The sequence below is a fragment of the Symphalangus syndactylus genome, chromosome 22, assembly GCF_028878055.3.
Source record: "Symphalangus syndactylus isolate Jambi chromosome 22, NHGRI_mSymSyn1-v2.1_pri, whole genome shotgun sequence".
Lineage (NCBI taxonomy): Eukaryota > Metazoa > Chordata > Mammalia > Primates > Hylobatidae > Symphalangus > Symphalangus syndactylus.
Genome location: NC_072444.2, coordinates 21,150,184 through 21,173,402, shown reverse-complemented (window position 1 = coordinate 21,173,402; position 23,219 = coordinate 21,150,184). Strand labels below are relative to the sequence as shown.

Genomic DNA, 23,219 nt, shown 5'->3' with positions numbered 1-23,219 from the left:
GCCCCCAAAAGATATCCATGCCCTAGTCCTTGGAACCCGTGAATGTTACCTCATATGACAAAAAGGTGGGGGGGGGGTGCGCAGAGGGTTTTTGCAGATGTGATTTAAATTAAGGATTATGAGATGGGAAGATTATCTGGGTGGGCCTGAAATGCAATCACTTGTTTATCAGAGGGAGGCAGAGGGAAATTTGGTATAGACACACAGAGAAGGCAATGTGACCACGGAGGTAGAGATCAGGGTGATATGGCTGCAAGTCAAGGAACGCAGCCACCAGCAGCAAGAAGAGGTGAGGAACCACTCTCCCCTCGAGCCCCGGGAGGGAGTACAGCCCCTGGGTGTGGGCCCAGTGCTGCTGATTTTGGACTCGGCCTCCAGAACTGTGAGAGAAGAAAATATTGTTTTAAGTCACTCAGTTTGTAGCAATTTTGTTATAGAAGCCACAGGAAACAAATGAAGAACTAATCAAATCTCTTTAATGTTTAAGCCTATTTGTATCTGACATTTTACTTGCAGCCGAAAGCAGCCTAGCTGATACACAATGGTCCCTCTGCCCCCTGGTCACCCTTAAGCTCAGAGGTGAACTCTAGAGAAATGAAAAGCCCCAGTTGGGAGCCAGTTGGAGACTCTCCTGGTCTTTAGCTGGGAAAATAGGACTGCGGGGGTGGGGGCAGCATCAGATGGATCACAGACTCCAAGCAAAGGCATGATAGGAGTTTATTTACAGACAAGACAGAGCAACCAGCACCCACTCGGGCTCTGACCAGGGGAGGTGGTAGACAAGACCCCAGATATATATAAATATACATACAGGTCCCAGCACCATCAGCACCAGAACGTTCCCCAGCCAGGTCCCTGCCAGAAGGACCAAGAGTCAGGCAGGATTGAGGACATAGAAAGGAGAGGGCCCCAGTCTTTGCCAGGTATCAGTGATCACCTGTTATGGTCCCCATGTCGGAGGAAGAAACTACCCTTGGCCTTGAAGTGTGGACACTGAGGAGCATGAGGACGGAGAGACCCTCTGGAGGTGCCCCCATTCCTGTGTCTAGCCTGTGCCCTCAATGCCAAGGCCACAGAAGCGAAGTGCCAGCAGGAGCAGCTTGGGGCATGGAGACACTGCAGGCCCCTCCAGGAGCCAGGCATGGAGGTGGGGTCCCAGGCCATGGCTGCCCATCACACAGGGGCCTCCCCCAGTTTGCTGGTGGCACTCGTGACTCGCTTATTCTCCCGGAGGTTTCGGAGGCGGGCGCTGAGGCTGCTGATCTCCTCCACATAGGCCTGGGGCACCCACCCCTTCTCACCATCTGCCAGGCGGACCCCTTCCAGCCAGCCTAGGGACACATAGGCCAAGAACAACAGCATCAAAGGGGCACCAGGGCCAGGCCTGGAAGGGAACACCTCAGCCCTGATGCAAGCTTTGTCTGCACCCTTGGGGCCACGGTGACATCATCTCAGCATCTCTCAGCTCCAGGAAGGACCCTGTCTTGAGCTGTCTTGTAGATGAACTTCTGACCTGTTTTTCCTGATATCCTCTGAAAGGGTATTTCCCACTGTCCCCCATCACTCTCAATCCTATATCTTTACAAGCAGGAAGTTCTTCCTCTCGTCTAACCTGATTCCCACATGCTGTGGCAGATCAACACTTGCAGAACCTTTCCCTGTGATATCTTAGTCATCTAGCCACCTCCTGCCCACCCAAGCCCCATCAGGGAGACTTTCCCAGGAGGCCCCCTCACCGTCACTGGTCCAGGTCCTCACTGCCAGGATGTCAGTCTTCTCCAAGGTCAGCTCATCTGGGTGCAATGCCTTGTATGTCCTAACACATTGAACCTGGGGGCAATCTGACAGCCCAAGGGAGGCTCAGGGAGTCCCAAGGGCAGGATGGCAGGGGCAGGAGCATGGGGAGGGCAGGGAGGGGCAGTAGGAGGAAGTAAGGGGATGGGAAGGTGGCCATTGAGGCTTCGATTCCTCTGCCACTCCCATGCCACAGGCCCACATTCAAGCATGTGTACCCTCTGCCCACCCTGGCCTATCTCCTCTCCTACCCTAAACACAAGTGCAGGATTAATCCAGTCCCTCCCAGCTTCGGTTTCTGCCTCTACACCAAGGGCTGTCCCCTCCCCAGCTCAAGCCAACACCTTGCTTTTGACCTTCAGACCCCAACGTCCAACTGTCCCCAGATACCCCACAGAAAACAGTAATGGCCCTGCAATGCGCCCCCTAACGTCGCTCTGGTGCTCCCTTTGGCCCATCCTTCCCAAATGGGATTCAAGCTGCATCACTCCCCTGTTTAAAGCCCTCCAGGTTTTCCCAATCATCTTAGAAGAAAACCCAAAGTCCTCCCTAGGCCCTACAAGGCCCTTCATGGTCTGGCATAGTCCCCTGCTAGCATCGTCTTCTCCCCTCCACTTTCCCTCCCTACTCGCTCACAAAGCTCCAGCCATACCAGCCTCCCTGCTGTCCCTCACTCTAAGCTCCCTCCTGCCCCAGGGCCTTTGCGCTGGCTCTTCCTCCAGATGCTCTTCCCCGGATCTTTTCGTGACAACCTCTCCTCATCCTTCAGGGGTCAAATGTTAATTCCCAGGGACCTCCCCTGACCATTTGGGAGTGGGGAGCTTACCCCCAGCCCGAGTGGGACTCCTAGCTCAAGCCAGAGCATCTACCCCCTTCCTGGCCCTCAGCTCTTTTCATTAGACCAGGTGGACTGGTAGCATCCAAAGCCACAGACTGAGGGGCCAGACCTCGCTTGAATCCCAGTTCTGCCGCTTACAGGCTGTGTGACCAATTTACTTCACCTTCTGAGCCTCAGTTTTCTCAGATATGAAAAATGTCTACCTAGTAGGGTTGCCATGAGGATTAAATTAGATTTAATGCGAATACAAAGCCCCTAGCCCTGGGCCTGGCCTACGGCAGGCGCTCAGTGGGCACGAGTGCCCTTTCTTTCCGTTTACTACCTAAAGCTCAGCCCTAACTCCTCTGTTCAAAAGCCTCCATTAAGGCTGGGAGCAGTAGCTCACACCTGTAATCCCAGCACTTTGGGAGGCTGAGGCAGGTGAATCACTTGAGGCCAGGAGTTTGAGACCAGCCATGGTCAACATGGCTAAACCCTGCCTCTACTAAAAATACAAAAATTAGCTGGGTATGGTGGCAGGCGCCTATAATCCCAGCTACTTGGGAGGCTGAGGCAGGAGAATTGTTCGAACCTGGGAGGTGGAGGTTGCAGTGAGCTGAGATTGTGCCATTGCACTCCAGCCTGGACGACAGGGTGAGACTCTGTCTCAAAAAAACAACAACAAAAAAAAAAGCCAGGCATGGTGGCAAGTGCCTGTAATCCCAGCTGCTCGGGAGGCTAAGGCATAAGAATTGCTTGAACCCGGGAGGTGGAGGTTGCAATGAGCCGAGATTGCACCACTGCACTCCAGCCTGGGGTACAGAGTAAAACTGTGTCTCCAAAAAAATAAATAAAGGCCTCCAATAAGCCAGGCACGATGGCTCATGCCTGTAATCCCAGCACTTTGGGAGGCTGAAGGGAAAGGATTGCTTGAGTCCAGGAGTTTGAGGCCAGCCTGGGCAACATAGCAAGACCCTATCTCTACAAAAAATAAAAATAAATGTGTGGTATCCAGGTGTGGTAGTGCATACCTGTGGTCCCAGCTACTCAAAAGGCTAAGGCAGGAGGATCACTTGAGCCCAGGAGGTTGAGACTACAATGATCCATGATCATGCCACTGCACTCCAGCCTGGGCAATAGAGCAAGACCCTGTCTCAAAAACACCCCAAACAAACCTTCAATAGCTCCCTAGGGCCACTATAGGAAGGCTCTCTATGATTAGGTTGCACCCTGGCTTACCAGCCTCACTTCACACCCAAAGGAGAAACCTTTATTCCAACTGAGCAGATCCCTCACCTGCCACCACTACCCCCACCACCCCTCATACCCTGGCTCCGGCTGCTTCTTGTCTTGTTTGCAACTGACGCAAAGATGGAGACAGACCCGGGCTCTGGTCTCGGCTCTGCTACTTACTGGCTGGGTGAACTTACACAAGTCCATTTATCTCTGAACCTTTCTTCTAACTTGTAAAACAGGGGTGAAATGGGAGGCTAAGAAGGCTTTGTGATCTCCAGGATGCGCCTGTGGACACAGAGTCCACCTGTGCTATGTAAGTTCTGCCCAGCCTTCGAGGTTCCTCAGAGCTACCCCTGACTGCCCCAGAAGTTGATCTCTCTCCCCATAGCCCTGCCAGCAACACAGCACCCAAGATGGGAGGGGAGGAGAGCGGGCGAGGGTCCAGCCCAGGGATGTAAGCAGCAGGGATGAGCTACTACCTTCCCCCTCACTGATGACCTCCTTGTCCTCCTGGGGGCTGGAGGGGCACAAGGCTGAGATCCATCGCTGCTTCTCACTTCTAAGGAAGGGGGAAGCTGAGTTGTCACAACATGCAAAGTGCAGTTGCCCAGGGCAGGGTGCTGAAACCAAGGCTAGGGGAGCCGGACATGATGTCCAGGCCTAGGACCCAGGTCGTGTCTGCCCCACCCCAGGGCCCACCCCCCAACCCTGTTCCCAAGCCTGTGCCCCACCCAGCTCTGAGCATAACAGGCCGAGAACCCCCTGGATGCCAGCTCTACCCCCATCCTTCCTAATGCCACAGTCTTGAAGCCAGAGATAGCAGGGTGTGGAGGTTTACATCCAAGAGATGCCCAGAGGCTGAGGAGGTGGTGGCAGCCCCCTGACATCACCTGTGGGGCAGGCACCCCTGCTCTGGCCTCCAGCCCTTCCCTCTGCCCCTTTGTCCTGCCCAAGTCAGGGAAGAGTTGAGCACTTGGGGAGGAACAAGGCCAAGATGTCCCAGGGGTGCCTGTCATGGGGAGGGGGAGCCTCCTCTCTCCCCATACCCAGGCCCACTCACTCTGTCCGGGCCCTCAGCAGGAACTGGTGCTTCATGTGCTGCCCATGGAGGAGCTGGAGGAGGAAGACGTGGCCAGGGATGCCCTGCAGCTTCAGGCTCAGGTCCCGCACCTGCAGCTCAGCCATCTTGGCATAGACGAAAACAGCAAACTTCCCTAGCCTGGAGGACCGGGGGAGGGGAGGTCAGCCTGGCCTGGGCCCTGGCTCCAGGCACCCACCCTTGGGATCAGGTGCGTTCTGACTGGAAGTGGGGAGAAGGGGTTGCCTGCCCCGCCAGCGTTCTCACAGGGTCCTGCTTCTGGATAGGGCGCTGCTAGTCCCCACAAGGAACCAAGAGCTCCTTCCCCACTGGCTTGCTGGTGGAGGCTGGAGGTGATGGAGACCAGTCCCTGAGCCCCAAGCATGCTTTCGACCTTTCTCTCTCTCTTTTTTTTTGTTTTTTTGTTTGTTTGTTTTTTGGTTTTTTGTTTTGTTTTAAGACAGAGTTTCGCTCTGTCTCCCAGGCTGGAGTGCAGTGGCATGATCTCGGCTCACCGCAACCTCCGCCTCCCAGGTTCAAGTGATTCACGACCTCTCTCTGAACCTCTCTCCCAAGCGTCTGTTCCGAACAGCCAACTGGACAGCTCCCCTGAGGAATGTCTAACTCTCTCCCAGTACATAAGCCCCATGAAGGCTGAGCCTCGTCTCTTTGCCACTGTATCTCAGTGTCTGATACTGCCTGACCCACAATTTGGGCTCAGTAAGTACCCGTAGGCAGGATGGGTGGAGGGTGTTCCATGGATGTCAACTCATTCAACAAAACTCGGCATCAAAAAAAAACTCAGCTTCTCCCACTCCAAGCCAGATCCCCTTTACTGTTCTCCATTCCAGTGAAAGATCCCACCAGTTTGCCCAAGAGGAAACTCAGACGTCATGCCCACCTCTTCCCTTTCCATCCCCCCTACACCCACCTGGTAGCTATGTCCTGTCTTTCCTCCTTATTGTCCCTTGAATCCACTTATCCTGAAGTACCCTGCCACTTCTGGAGCATCTACACTCTCCTGAGCAACTGCAAGACCCTCTGGCCTCTCCCCTTCCAGTTCATCCTCCAAATCGGCCAGGAGCAAAATATCATCCCTCTGCTTAACTCTCCACGCTCCCTGCTGCCTCAGAAAAAGTCCAACCTCTCTACCATGACCTTCAACATCCCAACTTCCCTCCGCTGCCTTTCTCCTTTACAAATCCAGCCACATTAGGCTTCATCATTCCCAAACACACATTCTGCTCTTCTACGCCACTATGACTCTGCTGTACTCCTGCACTCAAACTACCTCTCTCCCTGGAAAACTCCTACTCATCCTTCAAAACCCAGCTCAAATGTCCTGTCCTCTATGAAGCTTTACTGATTCTCACTCCACACCAGGAACTACCGCAGTACACCCTTCCATCAAAACCGTAATGATATGGTTATCAGGATGTATTTTCACTGGTCTGAGATCTCCTGTGAGCAGAAAACAAGTCTCATTCATATTTATGTCCCTAGCACTGGCCTGCTACAGAACAGAGATCCAGTGACTGTTTACTAAATGAACAAACAAATCAGGAATGAACCCTTCGTACAGCATAACATGTCCATCCTTTTTTTTTTTAAAGAGATGGGGGCTCCCGTCCAGGAAGAAGTGAGGAGCGCCTCTGCCCGGCCGCCCCGTCCGGGAAGAAGTGAGGAGCGCCTCTGCCCGGCCGCCCCGTCCGGGAAGAAGTGAGGAGCGCCTCTGCCCGGCTGCCCCGTCTGGGAAGTGAGGAGCGCCTCTGCCCGGCCGCCCCGTCCGGGAAGAAATGAGGAGCGCCTCTGCCCGGGCGCCCCATCCGGGAAGAAGTGAGGAGCGCCTCTGCCCGGCCACCCATCGTCTGGGAAGTGAGGAGCGCCTCTGCCCGGCCACCCACCGTCTGGGAAGTGAGGAGCGCCTCTGCCCGGCCGCCCCGTCCGGGAAGAAGTGAGGAGCGCCTCTGCCCGGCCGCCCCGTCCAGGAAGAAGTGAGGAGCGCCTCTGCCCGGCCGCCCCGTCCGGGAAGAAGTGAGGAGCGCCTCTGCCCAGCCGCCCCGTCGAGAAGAAGTGAGGAGCGCCTCTGCCCGGCCGCCCCGTCCGGGAAGAAGTGAGGAGCGCCTCTGCCCGGCCGCCCCGTCTGGGAGGTGAGGAGCGCCTCTGCCCGGCCACCCATCGTCTGGGAGGTGAGGAGCGCCTCTGCCCGGCCACCCATCGTCTGGGAGGTGAGGAGCGCCTCTGCCCGGCCACCCATCGTCTGGAAAGTGAGGAGCGCCTCTGCCCGGCTGCCCCATCTGGGAAATAAGGAGTGCCTCTGCCCGGCCACCCATCGTCTGGGAGGTGAGGAGCGCCTCTGCCCGGCCACCCATCGTCTGGGAAGTGAGGAGCGCCTCTGCCCGGCCACCCATCGTCTGGGAAGTGGGGAGCGCCTCTGCCCGACCACCCGTCGTCTGGGAAGTGAGGAGCGCCTCTGCCCGGCCACCTATCGTCTGGGAAGAAGTGAGGAGCGTCTCTGCCTGGCCGCCCCGTCTGGGAAGTGAGGAGCGCCTCTGCCCGGCCGCCCCGTGTCTGGGTAGAAGTGAGGAGCTCCTCTGCCTGGCCGCTCCGTCTGGGAGGTCTACCACGGAGGCCAGAAGCAATGTGGGGGCTGGACGTGGTGGCTCACGCCTGTGGTCCCGGCACTCTGGGGGGCGAGGCGGGTTGATCACTTCGGGCTAGGAGTTCGAGACCAGTCTGGCCAACTTGGGGAAACATGAAGAATACAACAGACAAACCAACCAACCAACTCAGTGACAACAAAACAGGTCTACCCTGGAGTCATACTCTAATTTTTTCTATTTTCCTCCCTTTCTGATCCTTTATCCCACTTTCTTTTTCTTCCTCTTCCTTCTCCCTCTTCTTTGTCAAATAGAGGATTGAGTTATTATCACTGATCCATATAAAGTCCCTCTCTCATTTACTTTAACTCCCACCCCCATTTCTATTCCCCGACTTCCCATGTGCAACCTTCCTAATATGTTTGATACGCATCTTTTTGTTTGTATGTATTTTTAGAAAATGTTTATTGTTTTTGTATGCAAAAAAAATTAATTAAAAAAACAAACAAACAAACAAACAAATTAATAAAGCAATTGTTTTCAGCAGGGAAAAAAAAAAAAAAAAAAAGAGATGGGGGCTCACTATGTTGCCCAGGCTAGTCTTGAACTCCTGGACTCAAGTGATCCTCCTAACTTGGCCTCCCAAAGTGCTGGGATTACAGGTGTGAGCCACCGTGCCCAGCCCACATGTCCATCCTTTTATCCCATTCACCTTATCCAGGCGGTCTTCTACCTCACTCCTCATAATAATCACAGCTAATACTGAGCAAGAGTTCACTGTGAGCCAGGCACGGTGCTGCCATCAGACAGAGCTGGCATCCTCCCGGCTCCCCCACCTACTAGCTCCACGATCTGACAGTAACAGAGAAGCCTATTTCCCAGGGAGGTATTTGGAGGATTAAAGGGAATAATACACGTAGCATGCCTTGCAGAGTAGGTACTGAGTAAACGTTGGCTTCTGGCACAGCTGGGACTCAGGGCAGAGTCAGGACTCCAGGGCTATGCTCTTAGTATCTGCTCTTACTGGCTGAAGCTCACAGCGTCTCCAAGTCCTCGGCATACAGTCTAGCCCTTGATTCTCCCTTCTGGAACATGGACTTGTCTCACATCTCTGCCTTTGCTTCGGGAGCCTCCAAATCTCAGGGTGCCCTGGCAGCCTACCCTGGCACAGGCAGGGGCTCCCAGGCCCAGGGATGGTCTGGTCATAAGCCCAGTGGTGGGGAGGAAAAGAGCCTGGCTCCAGTTTACCTGCCCACCCCCGACTGCCCCGACTCACTCCTTCCGCCGAGACAGCAGCAAGCAGTCATTGAAGAGGTGGAGGTAGACTGCCTTGCTGGACAGCTTCAGCTTGGCAGGGGGTGCTGCAGGCAGTGGTGCCAGCTCTACCAACTCCCCATGCCGAACCAGCCAGCGGGCCTGAGAGATCAGCGGGAAAATCTAGAGGGATGGAGAAGGATGGGTCAGGCCCAGGGGCACCAGGCAGAGAGCACAGGATGGTAGATGGGAGGGTGTGGGCAGAGATGAACTGGCCTGAAGCCCCCAGGGCAAGGAAGAAACAAGAGCTGCCCCTTGGGGTCCCCATCCCGCTGGCTGCAGACACACACCTTGCCCTCAAAGTGGATCTTCTTGCTCAGGTGGATGAGTTCCTCTGTCCTCTTCATGGACTGTACGCTAGCATTGCACTCCTGCACCAGCTGGGGGAGCCGTGGGGAGGTCACCTGCAGCCCCTCAACTCTGGCTCCCAGAGCCCAGCCTCAGACTCTTGCCTGGGGACCGGAGACTCTGACAGCTGGGGGCTGTTTTAGATACATGCTGGGGGTCCAGGGAGGCCTCAGGAGCCAAGTAGACCCTGCCCTGCCCAGCTCACCTCCTTGAGCACATTGAAGGCCTTGGTGGCCACGTCTTCGTCGTCAGAGCCCTGTGCTGTCCGCTTCAGGATGTTCTGGAAGGTGGGATCAGCACAATGAGGCAGGCCTCATGCTCCCCTGAGACCTGGCCGCCCACAGGTGTATCTCCCTCGCCCAGCCCTCACTGTGGCTTGTCCCCTCGAGGTACCTCCACCAACATCTTGAGGCGGGTGATCCTCTGGAAGGGCAGGATGAGGAAGGAGGTAAGGGGCAGACGCTGGCACACGGGAGACTCCTCCAGGCGAGCCAGGATGCCAGGGAACCTGGGGTTCTCCAGGCTGGAAAATGGGGAGGGCTCTGGAATCACAGGTAGGCCTGAATTCCTGGGATCCACAACCCTGGCCATCCACGGGGTCCTCAGGGAGCTTCTCAGCACATCCTTACTGCCCCTTGGGGTTGCATCTCACCTTATCCTGGTCACAGAGACCCTTTCAGGGACCCCTCCCCTCCCAGAGTCACCTTGCATCACCCAGCCCTCAGTGCCTACACCTGCCTGACACTCCCTCCACGCCCCCGCCCCTTTCAGAGCCCCCAGCCCTACAGCAGGCGCTGGTAGGTGCGCTCCTGGTAGGCCTGGTTGGTGACATAGGGCAGGTAGACTCGGCGGAAGGCCGGGCAGTGGTCCAACACCACGTCGCACACGCTGAAGCGCAGCACATCTGCCTCCAGCCGCTGCTCCAGGTCCTGCAGGAACCTGAGGAGTCAGAGCCAGGATGGAGACCCCAGATCTGGGAACTGGCCAACCACAGGCTCGGTCCCCACCCCAGGCCAGGCCAGACCACTTCTTCACCTCTCGCTGGTGCTCTTGACCTCGGGCAGTTTGGAAAACAGCCACTGCTTGTCCTGCGCCCCCAGACACTCGCTCAGCTCGGCAGAGCCTAAGAAGTGGCCCACAGCCACCGACAGGCTGTGGATGTAGGAGGCCTCGGACGTGATCAGCTCAAACTTGGCCTGAGGGAGGGCGCACACGGGGTCTAAAGGGCCGGGCCAGTTCACCTCGGAGGCCCTGGCCTCGCATCCCCGGACCCCAGGACGCCACACGTCGCGTCCTCGCCCCTTCTCTAGCCCCACTCCTAATCTGTCGCCGGGCGGGCCCGGCGACCCACCTCCCGCCGCGGGCAATTGTGCAGGCCCTGCTTGTCCTCGATCCCGCCCCTCCCCTAAGCCCCGCCCCGACGCGTTCTTCCCAGAGCCCCGCCCATCCCAGGTCCCGCCCCTGATCCTGGCCCCGCCTTGTTCCGCGCCCACCAGGCGTTTCCACTCCCAATGGCTCCGCCCCTCATCCGGCCCTGTCCTATCCTAGGCTTCGTCCCGCTGGGTCCGCCCCCTACCCGCACCCAAGCCTGGCTCCCCTCGCCTCCCGCTCAGCGGCTTGCTGTCCTCGCTTCCAGACGACCTCGTGTAGTCAGGTCCTAGAGCCAACCTTCCGCGCGGACAGTCGCGCCAGCAACCCCCTTTGTGTGTCCCCCTCCCTCTATGGCCCGGTTCCCGCTAAGTCCCCGGGCCGCGTACTCCTCGGCCCGCCCCGCCCCGCCGGGTCCCCGCGCGCGCCCACCTCCTGCAGCTTGCAGTCCCGCAGGCTCAGCGTGGCCAGGACGCCGCTGCCGCGTACGTCGGGGATATCCTGCCACAGCGAGAAGGTGGAGCCTCGCGCCGAGCGCTGCGCCCGGAAGGAGCTGCTGGGGGAGAGGTTGGCGCGCGGCGGCCCCGGCCCCTCCTCTGCGCCCTCGGCCTCTTCCCCCGGGCCCTCCTCCTCGCGCTGCTGCCGCCGCAGTTCGCGGGCGCTGGCCACGTCGCTGTATTCCTGATAGAGGACGGCTGGGGGAAAGACGGGCGGGCGAGACTGTGGGGCGCCCGCCAGCCCCTGCCCGGCTTTTCCCTGGTTCCCTCAAGAGCCCGCGTGACTTAACCTTTGCCGCGGTTCGGATATCTGGACACAGTGAATTCATGCATTCATTCATTCCATAAACAAATTGAGCACCTACTGCGTGCTAGATGCCGAGAGTTCCATTTTCCCTTTCTCACTCGATCCCTACCTCTCAACTCTCCAAACCCCTTTTTCCCCGTTTCCACACCGCAGCCGCTTCCTCCGTTACCTCCTCCCAAGGACCCCCCTCCCACGTACAGTTAAGGAGGAATCGAGACTGGCGCCGCTCGTTGGTGCTCCTGGACCCCAAAGGCGGCTCTTCCTGTGTGTCTAGCCTAGGAAAGAGAGAGCGTCAAGGCCCTTGTTCGCCTGCACCCTGTCTCGGGCCAAGCCTAAACGGGAGGTGGTACCTGGGCTCGGACCAATCGCCATATCCCTCTCGTGAGTCACCAGGGGCTGGCCGCGACACCAGGTCCCCGCTCGTCTCCACACTTCGAGCCTCTATCCCAGATGCTTTCCCTGGAAAGGGCGAGAACTGAGGGTGAGGGGTCCAAAGAGTGGGCCTGGGGCCTGGGCCCCGGCCCGGGCACCCTGACGGCCTCAGGCGGCCGGTGAGTGGGCATCCCCCACCCCCACCTGGCATCTGGCTGCCCTCAGGGCCCATGGGAGGAGCTGGTACCTTCCCGGGCTACTCCGGTGCCTGACCCAGAGATGGGTGCCCGGGCTGCTGAATTCCGCCCCAGGCGCAGAGAAGAGTGCAGCCGGGTCATCAGCTCTGAGGCTGAGAAGCGCCTCCGCTCAGGACCCTCGAGGCTCACTCGAGTGGACCCAGGCAGCTCCACCCTGGGCTCCTCTGTGCTCAGGGCCTGCTCTTGCACTACCTGGCCAGGCTCTAGGAAGACAGCGTGGGCCTCGGGGCAGCCGGGGACCTCTTCACGCTGGTACACCCGCATCTTGCGCCCTAGGGTTGGGGGGCAAGGAGTGAGAGCACAGGCTGGGGTCTCCCCCACCCTCCTCCCTGCTGCTGCCCCTGGCCCTGAGCACCTGGGGAGGTTCAGGCGCCATGCCCAAGGGAAGGGCCTGTGTTTCTGCTAGCATCTAGTCCCCAGAGCCCTGGGGTCCACGAGAGGGGTAAGGAGTGCACAGGGCCTGGCTGCAGTAGGCAGAGGAATCAGGCTGCCCAGAATGGTGACTCACTCACTGCATTACCTTGGACAAGTCACTTCCCTTCCCTGAGCCCCGCTAGTTTCCTTATCACTAATCTACCACTTGTCCTGACTTTTGGGGGAAACTTGGGACATAAAGGTTAAGGAGCTAGCTGCCCAGCCCCTCCCCTATCCCCCCTGCTGTGGCACCCACACCCGCCTCCCCTAGGGTGACTCACAGGCAGACTTCTTCTCCGAGCCGTGGCTGGCCCGGCGCTGTGGCTGTGTGTGTTGGGGACTCCAGGGTCCCTCCAGAGCTGGGGGCTGGGCACCAGGACAGTGTGGCCAGCTGCCAGCCCTGCTGGGCCGCATCCCCCCGCTGGTGATCTCTGTATCTGAGCCTCCTGGGGATGATGGCCATAGCAACCCTTGGAGAGGGGCAGGGATCCCCAGGGACCAGCGGCTGCCAGGAGCCCGAAGCTCCTCCGGGGCAACAGGGAAAAGGTCCAGACACACTGGGCTCGGGGGCTTCAGGGCGGGCAGCTCTGCAAAGGACAGACTCTCCTGCTGGCACACTGCTACAGGGCTGCGGGCAGTGCCAGGTGGCCCAGTCAGGTGGGGCTGGAGGGTAGCAGGTGGCCCACAGTCCATTCCTCTTTTGCTCTGCCACCCACCTGGCCCTGCAGAAGAGAAGATATCAGACCTAGACAGAGGACAGTGGGGCTGGCCAGTAAGCCACCACCCCTGGAGGCCTGGACAAACCCCTGTGTACACTTGTGTGCACACATCTCCACAAACACACTCACATGTCTGATTATATAGAAATAGCTGATACTTGCTTGGCATTGCCTGAATGGTACTTTACACATATTATCTCATTTAATCCCCACAACAACCCTGTGAGTTGATGCTCTTATTATCCGCATTTTGTAGGTGAGGAAAGTGAGGCACAGAGAGGTTATTTGGTAAATGGTGGAGCCAGGATTCTAACCTGGCCATTCTAGCTTTGAAATCAATGATTTTAACCACCTTGTACTTCTCTAAAACACACTGACATGTCACCAGACATGCAAATACATACATTGTCACACAAATCCACGTCCCAACATATACATCCACACTACATTTTCTCCCAAGTATAGAATGACGTGTACACTTTCACAGATACAGACATTTCAAACTCAGGCTCACACAGTCACAGACACACACATTTTTACACAACCACATACATTCACAGACAACTCCTCACAAACACGCTGACCCGTCCGATATTTACATAGGCACCCAAGATTTCTCACCGTCCTGTTCCCTTCGCATGCACACCCCAGGATGCAGACACACAGCAGCCCACGGGGCCTTGCTTTGATGTTTCTCCCCCCATCCCCCGACCCTTGCCCAGAGTTGCGGCCTTCAGCGCTGAGTGGTGCCCACACCCATGCCAAGTTGATTGGGAGGGTCATGGACTGGCAGGCAGGCCACTACCCAGATCAGGCAGGGGCCCTCCCGAAGTTCAGGGAGGTGCCCCAGCACCCCCGGCTTGGAGCGAAAGAGGGGCTGTTCCCCACTCCAGCTTCCAGCCCCAGGGTGGGCCAGGCTGGATGGGTCCTTTCTGGGCAGGAAGTTATCCCCAGGGAGCCAGCCCTCCGATCGGGGCAGGCCTGATGATCTGAGAGGCCCAAGCCCCTGCAGCTCTTGCCCCGTGGCCCTCTGCCAGCCTCCCTCCGGCAGCCCCTCACCTCTCTGGGCCCAGGCCCACTGCTGATGCTGTTTGGCTGTTCCGGCGGGGGAAGCCCTCTCTCTGCCCAGCTGGCTGGGGGAGATCCCACCCAGACAAAGAGTTTGATTCATCAAACCCTGTGGTGAGGCAAGCACGGAGGGAGGGAGGGAGCAGGCAGCGGGCTGGGCGGGGGCATACCCTAGCCTGGCCTCGCTGTGGGCAGGCTGGGCAGCCAGGACCCCCCAGAGGCCCCGTCAGGCCAAAGGGGCAGTGCCCAGCCTAGCAGGACCAGGAGAGCCAGGAAATGAAGACTGAGAGAGACCTAGAGAAACAGAGACCACTTAGCCAGTAACTCAGAAACCAAGACCCCAAGACATTCAAAAACAGAAAAACCACAGATGCTGAGACATCCAGGGACCCAGAGATGGAGACAGAGACACTGACAATTTCAGGCCATCCAGATCCTCAGAGACGTAGATGAAGCCCAGAAAATCCAGGGAGACAGATGGACAAACATTTCATGCCCGTGGGCTGCCAGTCTAGTGGGAGAGCCAAAAATGAAAACAGTTACAATCCAGGTTGGCAAGAGCCAAGCCAGAGGAACCATCAGAGGAGGGTGCTGGGCTCAACTCAACCTGGGTATTCCAGGAAGACTTCCTGGAGGAGGTAATAGGTAACTGCTCCATGGCTGAAATACCTAGTGCACTTAGAGGGAAAGCCTTGGCCTGAACAGTGACAGTGTCAGTCACTATTGGAGACAGGGAGGCAGAAGAGGACCCAGTGAGAGATGGCTGGGTCTATGGCAGGCCCCAGTCTCTCTGCACAGCTTCTCAACTGCTTCCCTCTGCTCCCTTCACCCCGCTGCCTGGGAGGATGGGAAGAAGGGGACTGGCTGCTCCAAAGGGGCCCTCTCTACGGTGGCCACTCTGGCTTGTACCATCAGCCTCTGTCCCTGTAGCCTGAGGAGTGCCCATCTGAGCAAGTCTCCCTAAGCCTCAGTCTCCTCATCTGGCAGATAGGATAGTATTTTATTATCATCAGTCTTTCTCTAGACAGAAGGCAGCTCAGGCCTTCACACCGATGGGGAAGATGAAGGAGCGAGGCTGAGACACACATTATATTGCAGGAGTGTGTGGAAGGAGGCCCCTGCCCACAGACAGGTCTCTTTCTCTGCAGGAGTCAGGAGTCCTCGACACAGAAGTCCCGCTTGCTTCTGGGGGCACACATGTGCAGGCATGTACACATGCCCCCTGCCCCCTTGTATGCTGGGAGATTCTAGCACTTGGGTTCTGGAAGCCCCTGGCGGGCAGGGAGGGACCCTCTCTCCCATGGTTCACAGGGATAAGTAGGCAAAACATGGAGGCTTTGCAGCAGGAGCATCCCCAGTTAAGGCCGCAGAGGAGAAGGCTAGGTGAATGTGGGGAGAGGGGACATAGAAGGCTTCCTGGGGAGATGAAGCTGGAGACAGGTCCCTAGCGGGGAAGTCAGGAGTGTGTCAGCCTCCACCTATGCTCAAGCCAAGGGGTAATAAGAATGACCCATCTAGCTGGGATGCCAGCCCTGTGGCCCTCCAGGGGTTTGGCCCACCCAACCTCAATGCTGGGGAGCTAAGAGGGACAAGCTGTGTTCATATTGTGTGTAGCTCATCTCTGTTAGAAAAAACAAAGACCTCAGAAAGAGAACTGGCCCCAGACAGCAGGGACATTACCTTCCCAAGGCACGATCACAGGATAGAGACTCTACTGTCTACTAGGCAAAGGCCACTCTGGAGCCCAAAGAGAATAACCCCCGCCCAAGCTTCGAGGCCCAGTGTTGACACTGACCAGCTGTGTAGCCTTAGGCAATTCATAGCCCATCCCTTGGCCTCAGTATTCCCATCTGTAAAGTGGCTCCTAAGGGACCGCACCACCACCCAATGCCCTCTCTAAGAAACATGTCACATCATAAATGTCTCTGGGCCAAGAAGGATGGGCAGGGGTCGAGGAAAGTACCCTTGGTGAGCGCTGCTAATTACAGGAGACGATGGGCCCACTTAGCAAGGCTGCCAGAGATTCCCTGGACACCACCATGATCAGAAAAAGCGTTTCTGGCCTCCTGTACCTAGCTTTTCCCTGCCCCCTCCCAGGTGCCCCTTGCCTTGCTGCCTAGGAGAGCAGGTACCCTGCCAGGGCCTCTCTGCCCTTTAAGGAATAAAGCCAGGTGGGAAGTCATGGCTGGAAAGGGGATCCAGGCCAAGTGGTTCACAGAGCCCCAGAAGGCCATAGTGGGTCAGGGCCAGGATCAGAGACCAGGCGGGCAGCACAAAGGGCTCACTCAGCGGGGAAAACTGGCGGGAAGAGAATGGGACTGCTGGAACCCAGGTGGGGCCTTACCTCAGCCAGGGAGCTCCGTCCAGCTGCCAGCACGGTCCAGGGCTCCGGGACACCCTGGGGGCTCTGAGGTTGCAGCCGAGTCCCCAGGGGGCGATGTCAGCATGTCAGCGTGGCCCCAGAACCCAGCAAGGCAAGCTCCTGGGTATTGTGTGGGGCAGGGAGGGGGAGGTGAAGGAGGAGGGAACCCTGCAGAGAGAGGCAGGCGGCTGTCTCAACGTGCCTGCTCCCCGCCCCCCTTCCCCAGAACCGGTTTGGCTAGTCTGGGGTACAAGAGGGGGGCTGGAACAATGGGAGTCCTATGCCCAAGTGAGGCTCTAAAGGACCCTACACCCAGGTCCTAAAGATGGGGGAGGCAGTGCTTCTGCTCCTAGGAGACAGGCCACCACTCTTTTGGAGCTTCCCAAACATGAGCACGCTCAGGGGACTTCTTGGAGCTGGGGAGCATCCTGGGAGCTTCACAGAGAGCCTCCCAAGCCCTGCATCCCTTAGGGACCCTGAGAACCCTGATGACCCTCTCTGATCCTATGACTACATCTATCAAATGAGAACACTCATCCCTATGAGTGGGAGACAGAAATCAATCCTGAAAGTTGATGATGTGACGTCCGGCATCATCCTGGATGGCCTCTCCTCATCTAGTACAGCCGCTGCTTGCAAATGGCCCATCCTTTCCCACTGCCTGGAATGACCTGCCCCACCATCTCCAGTGGCCGCCTCCACCATGAAGCCTTCCCAGACTATACCAATTGAGCCCTCAATAAACCAAGTCAAATAGCCAAGTCAAACCACCTCCAATAAGAAGGGCATGCTCTATGCCCAGCATGCAATCTTCCCAACCCTGTGGAAGGGGAAGCTGCATTTTCCCCTAATTCTACCTTCCATCTGTTTGAGCTCCCAGCAATTGCCAGGCACCTAATATTAATATGCAGATGTATACACATACTAATACTCATGAGGCTAACTTATTTTCACCTACTAGGTGCCAGGCACTGTCCTGAGCACTTCACATGTGTTTACTCATTTAATCTCCACCATGACCCTGTCAGGTGATACTGCTACCACTTATCAGGTGAGTACAGTTGTCCCTTGATACTCAGAATCTGTGAGGAATTGGTTCTAGAACCCTCCCATACCAAAATCCATGGCTGCTCAAGTCCCTTATATAAAATGTCTTCGTGTTTGCTATAACCTTTGTACATCCTCCAGTAAATTTTATTTTATTTTATTTTATTTATTTGTTTGTTTGTTTTTAAGATGGAGTCTTGCTCTGTCACCCAGGCTGGAGCAAGTGGTGGGATCTCAGCTCACTGCAACCTTTGCCTCCCAGGTTCAAGCAATTCTTCTGCCTCAACCTCCCCAGTAACTGGGATTACAGGCGCATGCCACCACACCCTACTAATTTTTTTTATTTCTAGTCAAGACAGCGTTTCACCATGTTGGCCAGGCTGATTTTGAACTCCTGACCTTAAGTGATCCACCCACCTCAACCTCCCGAAGTGCTGGGATTATAGACGTGAGCCACCACACCCAGTCTATTTTATGTATTTATTGTCAAAAAATAAATAAAATAAAATGTACTCAAGTGAGAGAGTCTCACTCTGTCATCCAGGCTGGAGTACAGTGGTGCAATTACAGGGCTCGCTTGCAGTCTCGTTGACCTCCTGGGCTCAGGTGATTCTCCCACCTAAGCCTCCTGAGTAACTGGGACCACTGGTGTGCACCCCCACACCTGACTAATTTTTGTATTTTTTGTAGAGACGGCATCTCACCAGGTTGCCCAGCCTAGTCTCAAACTCCTGGGCTCAGGCGATCCACCAGCCTTGGCCTCCCAAAGTACTGGGATTATAGACATGAGCCACGACATCCGGCACTCCAGTACAGTTTAAATCAATTCTAGATTACTTATAACACCTTAATACAGTGTAAATGCTATGTAAATAGTTGTTATCCTGTAATGTTTTTTATTCGCATTATTTTTTATTGTCATTATTTTTGTTATTTTTTGTTTTTATTTTCATTTTCCATGCATTGTTGGTTGAACCCAAGGATGTAGAACCTGAGGATAGGGGGGGCCAACTATTTAAGAGGCTTGTACAAGTTAAGTCAGGAGCATTATCCCTTTGAAATCTCTCATCAGTTCTGTGAAGTCCCTATTTTATAGATGACATTGAGGTTTAAGAGATTAAATAACTTGCCCAGGGTCACACAGCTAATAAGGGGCAGGACTAGTATTGAAATCCAGGTCTGGCCGGGCATGGTGGCTCACGCCTGTAATCCCAGCACTTTGGGAGGCCAAGGCCAGCGGATCACGAGGTCAGGAGTTTGAGACCAGCCTGGCCAACATGGTGAAACTCTGTCTCTACTAAAAATACAACAATTAGCCGAGCATGGTTATGCACACCTGTAATCCCAGCTACTCGGAAGGCTGAGGCAAGAAAATTGCTTGAACCAGGGAGGTGGGGAGGCAGAGGTTGCAGTGAGTTGAGGTCACGCCACTGCACTCTGGCCTGGGTGACAGAGTGAGACTCCGTCTCAAAAAAAAAAAAGAAAAGAAACCCAGGTCTGTCTGACCCCACCACCAACCTGAATCCTTCACCACTGCCTGGTACTGCCTCACCAGGCTTTTAGGAGGGTCTCGTGGTGAAAAGTGTGTGAAAGTCTAATCGGGGGTGCCTCTGCTGACCTAACTAAACTCTTATTGGTCTTATTATTCATACACTACAGGCTTGGAATACACAGCAGAGGTTTCATGGCCCGTGCCCTAGTCCCCCAAAGTATTTAATTATTTATTTATGAGACGGAGTTTTGCTGTTGTTGCCCAGGCTGGAGTGCAATGGCACAATCTCTGCTCACCATAACCTCTGCCTCCCGGGTTCAAGCAATTCTCCTGCCTCAGCCTCCTGAGTAGCTGGGATTATAGGCATGTGCCACCACGCCCGGATAGTTTTATATTTTTAGTAGAGACGGGGTTTCTCCATGTTGGTTTGGCTGGTCTCGAACTCCTGACCTCAGGTGATCCACCTTCTTGGGCCTCCCAAAGTGCTGGGATTACAGGCGTGAGCCACCGCGCCCAGCCCCAAAGTATTTTCCTTAGCTGCCAACCGACGGCCATTAAGTTCCAGAGTGAGTAGGGTCCCTCTGCTCCCCCATGTTCACTTTGGCTCCCTAGAGCATTGCCACATAGTGAGAAGACACTGCACCGTGTGGGTGGGGACCAGGTGGCCGTGGAGAGGTGGCAGGCTGGGACGCAGAGACAGGTTTATTGTCAGCATTGCACAGAGGCCAGGAGGCAAGGAACACGGAAGGGTTGCAATGCAGGTCTGGAGGTCTCCAGGGAACTCCAATCCTCTCATCCAACTCCCGGGCCGGCCTTGGGACACTGCCCAGATGCATAACTGGAAGCCAGAGGACCCCAATAGGAGGAGCATCCTGGGGAACCTAGGGTCCTGGAAGGGCAGCCCTGCCTCACTCGCCCCTGCGTCCCCTGTGCGGACATAGAGCACAGCTTGGTCAGGCTGAGCAGGCTGGCGCTCCAGAGCAGAGCCCTCAACCCCAGCTTGCAGATAAAGTAGAAAATGGGGCTTGGCGGGGGCGGAGCTTAATAACGGGCGGGAACAGGCGGAAACTACAGGGAGTCCAGCCTATCCCTCCAATGGGCGAGGCCAAATAAGGGGGCGGGGCTAGAGAGTGCTGAACTTGAGAGGGCTGAGCTAAAGCTTGAGGGCAGGCCAAGGGGCTGGTCATTATGGTCACTATGGTGCGGGTGGGGCCGGGGTCCGCCTGCCTTGCTGACTGAAAGCAGCGTCTCCCGGTTGTCTGCCACCGCCTGCTTGGCCAGGTAGCGCTCGCGCGGTTATCTTGGTAGACAGGGCTGGCACATCGGGCACGAGCCGGGCGTTGGGGCACAGGAAGAAGAACACTACATGCTGGGGAGAAGGGGACCAAAAAGAGAGAATGATTGCCTTAGCGATCTTAACTCATGGAGCGCTTACCCTACGCCAAACCCTAATCTGAAGGTGTTCCGGATATTAATTCATTTAATCCTCACAACAACTCTTATGAGCTGGGGGTAATTTCTACTCCACAAGTGAAGAAACAGAAGCAGAAAGGGGTTGCCATTTGCCCAAAGACAGAGAGGTATGATTCGAACCCCTTAACACTAGGAACCCCGTCAGGGCAGGGCTTGTAAAAGAGCAAAGCTGGTGGGAGAGTGCTTCCTCTCGTTTCTCCTTTCTCTTGCCAAGAGATAATGTTATTATTATTTGTGATATTAATTCATTGAGCAACTACAACATGCCAGGCACAGTGCAAATGCTTGACACCGAATTCATAACGACCCTATGAAGTAGATCCTATTATATAATATATCCTAATTTCCAGCCGGTCGGCGGCAGAGACTGGACTTGGAACCAAGTCTGTCCAAGACAGATGGCTGAGCCTACCTCGAAGGCGATAATGAAGCCCAGATGCACGGCCAGCAGCTTCCAGAGGAAGAGGGCGAGGTTCACCCCCGCGTCGCGAGAGGCCTTGTATCTGGGTGGCGGGGTCTGGAGAGGCTCTCGGATCTCGACTCCGAACCCTGCATTTCCTCCCCTCCTTCTCCCTAGAATCTGGCCCTGCCCGTTCAGCCAGTACCCTAGCCGGCTCCGCGCATCTGTCCGGGGCAGAATCAGCTCACTGCACCCCAGCCAGGCCCCACCCCACCCGTCCAGTTTCGGCTCCCGGCTTCCCAGCCAGGCCCCGCCCCTCCCTCGTCAGCACCTGCCCCTCCCAGACAGGCCCCTCCCACCAAGGCTCAGCACCCGCCCCCTCCCAGGCCGGCCTCCCTCACCAAGGCTCAGCGCGGTGCTTCCCAGACAGCCCTGCCCCTCCCGCCTCAGCGTCCCGCCCACCAAAGCTCAGGGCCCCGCCCCTCCCGCCGCGCCCCTCCTCCCCAGCCTGAAGGGTCTAACACCTGCAGAGTGTGTTTGCTCTGGGCCAGGTAGGCAGGGGGCGCGGGTGCCGGCATGAAATTCACAGATCCGTGCAGCTGGGTGTGGTGTTCGTACTGTTACAGGATATGCGGCAGGAAGTCCGAGATGAAGGCGAGACGAAAGCCTGCAGAGCCAGAGGGCCTTCAGGGCCCAACCCCGTAACTCACCCCAACTCGGATCCAGACCCCCTCCCGTGGCAGGATGAGCCTTTGGCCCGGGATCCTAGCCTCCTGTCCCCTATTTCCCAACCTCTGACCCGGATTTCCTTCTCCAGCCCTGCATTTCCCTATTCCTGAAGCCCCTTCCCCAGTCTCTGAGTTCCATCTCCCCTGCCCCCTGCCCCTGTATTCCCTTCATCTACCTCACTCCCATTCAAGGTGACCTCAAGGTGTACCATGGCCTCCAGCAGGAGCAGTTAGATCCAGATGTCCAGCCGCGCCCAGCCATTGGTCGCTGGTACTTGCACAGAAACTTGTGGGCGTCCAGTCCGATCTCTACCCAGTTGTTGAGCAGAGCGAACAGGGGTGCCAGCAGGAAGGCTCCCACAAAGATGGTGATAAACCCAAACTGCAGCTCCAGCAGGCAGGGAGTGTCAGGCCCGGGGCCACCTCCCCTGCTGTGCCAGGCCCCCAGGGGCCTCACTCATGCCCACTCAGGGCACAGGCTGCTGAGCGACTGCTCCTCCATCCCTGGATATTCATCAAACAGGCCCTGGCACTTGATGAGCTCATAGTCCTTCCTCCTCCCAGTGCTGCAGCTCCTGCCCGATCTGGGTGTCCCTCTGCCCTGCCAGCTGCCACTTCTGCCACCAAGACTTCAGCTTCCTGGAGGCAGGGCAACCAGATAATGGTCATAACAGGACCTTGTGCTAGGAACTGCCACTTCTATCACTGGCACCCCTTAGAGGCAGGCACCATGACGATTTCCACTTTATTGATGAGGAAACACACCTGGAGAACTTGCCCCAGGCTCCCCAAATTGTAAGTGGTGGAGCCGGTGTTCAAATCCCATCTGTTAGACTCGAGTCCAGTGCTCTCAACTCTGCGCTTCCCACCTAGTCATTCTTGGTCTCTGGAATATCACTGCCCTGAAAAAAAAATATATATATATCACTGCCCTGAAAAAAATAGTAATAGAAAGCCCTCCATTTGCAAAGCTGTTTCCTGTTGAACGCCTCATAATCCCCTCAACTCTCTTGGAGAGGTATTACTGTCCCCATTGTACAGATGAGGAAACTGAGGCCCAGAGAGACACAAAGCCATGCAGCTCACAAGAAGCAGGGCTAGGACTTGTGCCTGTATCTTCTGTCCCAGTAAAGGGCTTTTCTGCTCTGCTTTTATAAAAGCCCTCCAAATGGCCTGACTAGGCCCAGCCTTGTCCCCCATTCTTCCCCCAGCACTCACAGCACAACAAACTCTTCCATGTGGCTGAGCAGCTGTTTGCCCACCATGATGATGATGAGCTGCTGGGTGACCTCAATGTGGCAGCCACCAGGTCCACACTGTTGTTGGCACACACAGAGCACCTTACTCAGGGCTTAGGGGCTGCATAGGGGTTACCCCACCTCCCTGCTGGTGCAGAGAGTTGGCCATCTGCTCCTCCTACCCAGTTTGGAGGCCCCAGAGGCAGATCCTACCCCTGCCAGACCTGAGGTTGTGATGACTACCCCCAACCCCCAAGAACCATCAACCCAGGGGTACATAATCACGTCCT

At 56.3% G+C, this 23,219-nt stretch overlaps 1 protein-coding gene across 4 annotated transcripts; it reads right to left on the bottom strand.

Annotated features, from left to right (window-relative positions):
* Positions 1-693: 693 nt before the first annotated feature.
* ARHGEF19 (Rho guanine nucleotide exchange factor 19) lies at positions 694-22,056 on the bottom strand. Of its 4 annotated transcripts, XM_055262221.2 has the most exons (19): positions 21,901-22,056; positions 21,488-21,630; positions 20,976-21,187; positions 20,318-20,459; positions 12,684-13,124; positions 11,979-12,260; positions 11,710-11,818; positions 11,558-11,634; positions 10,988-11,250; positions 10,223-10,383; positions 9,974-10,126; positions 9,581-9,710; positions 9,393-9,467; positions 9,130-9,219; positions 8,802-8,962; positions 4,908-5,066; positions 4,327-4,406; positions 1,737-1,841; positions 694-1,331 (listed from the first exon to the last, which is right to left on the bottom strand). In XM_055262221.2, exons 1-19 carry the CDS (start codon positions 21,951-21,953, stop codon positions 1,174-1,176), a joined length of 2,994 nt encoding a protein of 997 aa, XP_055118196.1. In that variant the 5' UTR covers positions 21,954-22,056; the 3' UTR covers positions 694-1,173. The 4 variants fall into 4 exon arrangements, with proteins under 4 accessions (XP_055118196.1, XP_063487840.1, XP_055118198.1 ...); XM_063631770.1 differs by lacking the exons at positions 20,976-21,187; positions 21,488-21,630; positions 21,901-22,056 and adding an exon at positions 16,534-16,719 and having other exon boundaries at positions 12,684-14,700; positions 19,387-20,455; XM_055262223.2 differs by lacking the exons at positions 20,976-21,187; positions 21,488-21,630; positions 21,901-22,056 and adding an exon at positions 16,534-16,719 and having other exon boundaries at positions 19,387-20,455.
* Between the last annotated feature and the right edge of the window lie 1,163 nt (positions 22,057-23,219).